This window comes from Apaloderma vittatum, unplaced genomic scaffold (genome assembly GCF_000703405.1).
Source record: "Apaloderma vittatum isolate BGI_N311 unplaced genomic scaffold, ASM70340v1 scaffold6005, whole genome shotgun sequence".
NCBI lineage: Eukaryota > Metazoa > Chordata > Aves > Trogoniformes > Trogonidae > Apaloderma > Apaloderma vittatum.
The window spans coordinates 58,100-64,099 of NW_009717544.1; the positions used below are offsets into that span (position 1 = coordinate 58,100).

A 6,000-nucleotide genomic window follows, 5' to 3' on the forward strand; every position below is an offset into this window, starting at 1 on the left:
GCTGGAATTATGAAGTTAATAGAAGCAGTTTCCACCGCCACTGCGAGCGCAGTTGTTTTTACACATCCACGTCCTTAAAGCAGCCCTTGCAACATCTCCCCTTACCCCTTTCGAAGGCAAGGGCAAAAAAAAAAAAGAAAAAAAATAGACGGAAAAGAGAGAGGATGGGATGGGATGGGATGGGATGGGATGGGATGGGATGGGATGGAATGGAATGGAATGGAATGGAATGGAATGGAATGGAATGGAATGGAATGGAATGGAATGGAGAGGCCTTGATCTAAAGAAAGGGAATATAACGCATCAGGTTATGGCAAAGTTGTTTGGGAAGGAAATTAATTAACAGCATCCAGAGATGAAAGGCTAAAAGGGAGCACCGTTCTGTATAAAATGTGGGTATATATGGGGTAACCACTCCTATAGTTGTAAAGACAAAGTGAAACCCAGCAAAATTGTCTTTTGTAATGCCAAAATTGTCTTTCCTAACACCAACACACTGCCAAATTCAGGCCCGTTGTTGCCATCCTCACCATGTATTTCCATCTTTTCAAAGGGCTTGAAGCTAGGGGACTGCTGTCTCATGTTCCGCTTTGTAAAATAAATATTTTTTTCTTTTTAAATGCTTTGCAAACGAGGGGAATAAAGGAAGGCATTACAGCCTGTAGCTGCTCACGACTGCCAAGATACTGAAAAATTATCATGCCCACAGAAGAGCTGGGGGACGAAGAAGCCCTCCTACACCGAAGGCTTAGTTTAAAATCGCTGATGGAAGGAGATTCGAGCAAGGCTTCACACACACACAGATCAGACAGCTCCTCCATTCCCGTTTCTAGCTGATCCATGTAGAAAACTGCTTTTAGCTGTGGCAGAAAAATCTTAAACATTTAGCTCCAGAGGAGGGCAATGTGGTCAAGCTTTCCTATTTTGGTTTCCTTTAAGATCCCCCTCAAAAAAAAAAATTACTCACAAATAAAAATTTTCTGTATAATTAACAGAGGCACCTTCACAAGCACATCTGCCCTGGACTATTATTAAATGCAAGGGAAAAAAGGCAAACCAAAAGAAGATGACCCCAAGAAACATCTTCTCGACAGGCTTTGCCGACAAGAGGCATGAGAAGAAGCTGAATCGCCTTTGCGACACTTGATGCTCTTAAGGCACGTCAGGAAAACGCAATTACAGGCACAAACCACTGAAAGGCAGCTCCGTCCTCTCGGGCTGGAAGGCTGGAGCCTGCCAAAGGCATTCAACGAGCAAACAATTCCTCGCAGGAATTCCTGGCAGCCGATGCCTCCGCAGGCGGAAGCGATTCTGCTTGGAATACTTCCTTCCCCGCCGATAACGTGGCTCCTGCCGCTCGCGAGGCCGAAACTCCGGCAGATAAGGAGAGGATCTTCCCACGCTGTCATCCAACACGGGGTTATTTTTAGAAGGAGGCTCCGTAAAAGCAAAGTCAGAGCACGCTGCCCAAGGGGCAGGAGCAGGACGGCTGCTGGGATGGGAATGCGCGTTCCAGCGCATCCTTTCCTTAAGTCATGAGGTTTTTATGGAGGAAAGAATATTATCTGGGAAGCACAGATAATATTAGAGTATTATCTGGGAAGTTATTATCCGGGAAGAATATTACCTGGGAAGCTCAGCTCTCCCTCTGCCATTCCTAAAACCTACTCGGCTCAAGAGAATTTCTTCACTCTTTCAAGTGAAGGACAAAGTTGTCGTTCTCCTGTTTGGCACCAAGAAAATAAAATCGCATTTGTGCCCTGTCAGGGGGAAATCATTCTCCTTTTGCACAACTTAGCGACACGGAGGTTTTGCTGAAGTAATTCGATCGCCATGTCTTAACCACAGCTCTGCTCCTGCTTACAAGACTCCTGAACACTGCTCCTAAAATAAATGCATTATGCAGAACCTGGCTTTTTGTCGTACAATTAAAAATTAAAACGCAGTAATAAATTGAAGGTATTTTAGTAAAATGCCAGTGAATTTCTGGCACCAATGCAATCTGTAAAGTCCATCCCTTAACGACAGCTTTGACACCAACTCCCTCTGCAATCTCCTGCTGATGCAACATGTGTCTCGCTGGCCAGACACAGAGAAGGTTAAAATACATGTAAAAAAAGCAGTAGAGCAGAACATTCCTGAAGAGAAAAAGCATCCCAAAATGCACCTAGTTCTGTTAGCTAGGAGAAGAAGAAGAAGAACAAACTCTTCTTTTTAATGCAGAAAGTTAATCTAAAACGATCTCAGGAGATGACATGCCAAGATATTAATACCGACTGCGCCATGAGACCATATTCTAAGTGACATAAACGTTACAAAACCATCTGAAATTTGGCCAGGCTGTTAATAGGCAGCATTACACAATCCCTGACACAGCACGATAATACTGCATTTCTGCTATGCAAATTTCTCGCAGTGAATAGATTATGAAAGGAGTTTTACACCCACCAGCCCTCAGATGCTACTCGGTAACTCGCTATTAGGTGCCAAGCTGTCATTTACAAGTCACTGCAGCCTACTGCTATTCTCTGAGTCTACCTTGTTCTCACAAAGGAGCCACCCCTGAAAGCCACCCCATTAAAATGCATGAGCCCTCCACTTATTTTTAAATCCGTAAACTAATACTGCTCTTGGATTAAGAAGCTTTCGTTTATTTTACCATTAAATACTGGTCTGCCGAAAGGATAATGCTCTACTCTTTTGTATTTTGGGTGCAAGGCGAAGCTCTTAAGGTATTTTTATCCACGTTAAAGAGGCATCACACCGCAGGGATCTGTCAGAAATCTCACCTGGAAAAAGGAAGGGACAAGACGCACGAAGCTGGTACTTGGGGCCCGATTAGAATCATAGATGCACCTTATTTAAGCAGATGTTTTGCTTTAGGCGCATGAACAGGTTTTCCAAAGGTAACCATGGCGGAAAGAGAAAATAGGAGATGAAAAACAGGGACACAGATCACACTATGCCTGTACACAGAAAGGGAAAATAAAGACACACGAGTTTGCTCCGGAAGACTGAGGACTGCTCCGGTTTGCAGCCCTTCTTGTCGGGAAGGAGCGAGCTCTTTGCACTGCCGTCCTCCTGAGCCCGCTCTCGAGTCTAACTTGGACGTGCTCAGCAGAACTCAGAGCCACCAAGTGTGAATAACGGCAGGCAGAAGCCCTGAACAGGACCCAAACTCCTCCTCAGTCGGAATTTTACAGAGACAGGGAGAAAATTAAAAAACGGATCCGTAATTCTGCTTGCAAAGCTGTCAAGCGCGGAAACGCACAAAGCTGTAAATAATTCACTCGGTATTACAGGAAATGTTTTACAAATGAAAAGGTTGTAACCTCTTTTTTGGCTGCGAGGCTGGCAGATGCTGGAGGCATTCCTGCTTCTCTCAGCGCAGAACGAGATGTGCCCTGCTTATGAGATTCCTGGTTCTCAGCCCTCAATGAAAAATGCTTCTGCCTCTGTATTTCTGACAGATGGATCACAAAGGAGCGCGCTTCTAGAAATGCAACTCGGGCTGACTAGCAATTTCTTGTATTCTGATGACACAGCTGCTGCAATGCACAACGCAGAGCTAAGGTAACGTGAAGGGAACGGATAAATCTGAATTATTTATATTTACATAAGTACGTTCACACCGCTGTTTGAAGATACACATGTACAAACTAAAAATACGCAGGCAGCTGTTACAGATGACTCGATAATGAAGGCTTGATGCAGAATCCAAACAGTGACATCAGTCAAATGCAGCGGAAATAAAATCACCTCCAACCTCCCAGGGGAAGCCGCACAGCTGAGGAGAGATTCTTGCCCAGGGCAGCAATTCTAAATTTTTATTTAAACTCTTTAACTTCTTACCACCAAACACTTTGCACCAAACTAAAGAAAGCTCCACTGCCTTGCCTTGTTCGTTGGCAATGAAATATGATGTTTGGTAGAGAAAAGAGATCTCCAGCTCACCTGTATGTTGCCAAAATCCACGTTCTCGTAATGGAAATGCGCACACTCGGCCATCTTCGGGAAATGACCCTTGGTGAAGGACAACCTGAAGCACATCAAAAGTACCGCCGTCAGAGAAATGCAAACCACCGGAAGGATGCTCAGCGCTGTTACAAAAGGCAGCCACCGGTCTAAAACAACACCGACTTTCTCATCCTAAAGCCGAGGGAACGCAGAGATGCGTCGATGTGACGCGCCGAAACCGGCGGAGAACGGAACTGAGTGCGAAGGGAAAAACTAAATTGCAAAGCGGCTTTTATCGTTTCATCAACACCAAAGCCCACAGCTTTAAGAAACGGTGCAGGGGCAAGCTGCTCTACCTCTCTGAACGCATTTTTGGCAGTGCAAATGAACAGCCTTGACACGAGACACATAGGAAAGGAGAACGTTACCTGTGAAAGGCATCACAGCCCATCAGTCCCGGGTTGATGTATCTGAGGGTGCAGAACAAACGCTATTTATCCTTTTTGCCTTTTGCAAAAATTCAAAAGTGAGGCATAATTATTCCCAAACGTCTCTAGTTACAGCGATGGCTGACGGGGAGATCCTCTGGCTCTGCAACATGCTCTTGCTTCTGCTGAAGCTATTATAGACTCCTATAGATATTTCTGGTGGCGAGCCAATGAGATTGTCATTATCTAGTTCTCTCTTCCCACGGGAATACAAGTGGGAAGTGAGATGCAGCATCTGGCTGCTCAGCACCAGAACAAAGAGCCATTTCCCTTCAGAGCATCGGGGAGGTGATCCGAACGCCCGGATCGACCGATATCGGGGAGTTCTGGCCCTCAGGTCAGCGGCTCTTAGCAAAGACAAGTCAAGGAGCAGCAATTGCTTTGATCCCTTCTGGAGGTTAGAGGTCTGAAACGTTAGCTCCAAGCTGGTTTGCATTCTCTGAGAGAGAATGAGAGAGCAAAAGGTAGTGCAAGCCCATGGAGGAGAAAAAAAACACCCAAACAAAAGCTGGGAGACCGGAGAAGAAAAAAAGACCCCCAAAAAAAGAAAAATTGCGCAAAGCCCGTTCAGATGAAGAGGTACAGGGCAGAATGCAAAAAAAAACCAAAAAAAAAAGGAGGAAGAGAGAAAAAAATCACATGAAAAATACATCTAGGCCACCCATTTGTCCTGGTTTTGCTTCTCAGAGAGTAGGGAGACAGGGAGAATCACCTCATTTATTTATACTTTACCTGGGCTTTTCTTTAGGGGTTTACATATCTATATATCTACATACCTATACATCTACATACCTACATATCTATATATCTATATCTCTATATATCCATACATCTATACATCTATATATCTATACATCTATATATCTATATCGATATCTATATATAAAAATGTTATTTTATTTTTTTTTATTATTAATCAGTTTCAGGAAGAAAACATCAAAATTTAAAAATACAGTAACAGTGAGGTTCACAACTCTAACAAGCTTTGCCTCTACGGCCAGAAATAGGTGAGAGCCAACAATATCCCTCACACCCCCAGTTTTAATTTACTTTGTTTCACCTGAATATTGGTTGCTCTGATGAAGATGTTATCGAAATTGTTGCTGAAAGCCCCAGCAGTGTCACAGCGTGACAGCTAAACCCCAGGATGTCAAAACTAGTCGCCCGGCAAAGACAAGAAAATCAAAGAACGTTGCTCTTACTTTTTCACATTCTTCACTTTCATACTTGCTGTGCTGCCACAGGTCCGGAGCGCCAACTCGCCTGGAATGTCGGGGATATCTGCACCTCTCGCCTGCAAAAAAGGAAAAAGAAAGAAAAAAAGAAGGAATTTCAATTTGGCTGCACGCTGTGGACTCCTGCCTGCCAAGCAGTAGCCGATATATCTCGACGTGTCTGTACTGAAGCATCACATGTGCTAGAAACTGTATTTTTAACACGGAAAACCGAACCTCGGGATGAATATCTGGTATGTGATTCTCTCCTCCTGAACCACGTTGCAGAGCCTTGCTAATTCTTAGCAATCACTGCCAGAGCCAGTATTTTATTCATTCCT

General features: G+C 44.2%; 1 protein-coding gene across 1 annotated transcript in view; it reads right to left on the bottom strand.

Annotated features, from left to right (window-relative positions):
* The window catches only part of LOC104274328 (rho GTPase-activating protein 32-like), a gene marked incomplete at both ends in the record, with an annotated part of 49,806 nt that extends 44,067 nt beyond the window's left edge, over positions 1–5,739 (bottom strand). The window contains 2 exons of the mRNA XM_009869926.1: positions 3,955–4,039; positions 5,648–5,739. Of these exons, the coding sequence (XP_009868228.1) occupies positions 3,955–4,039; positions 5,648–5,739 (177 nt within the window). The remainder of the gene's footprint in view (positions 1–3,954; positions 4,040–5,647) is intronic.
* Between the last annotated feature and the right edge of the window lie 261 nt (positions 5,740–6,000).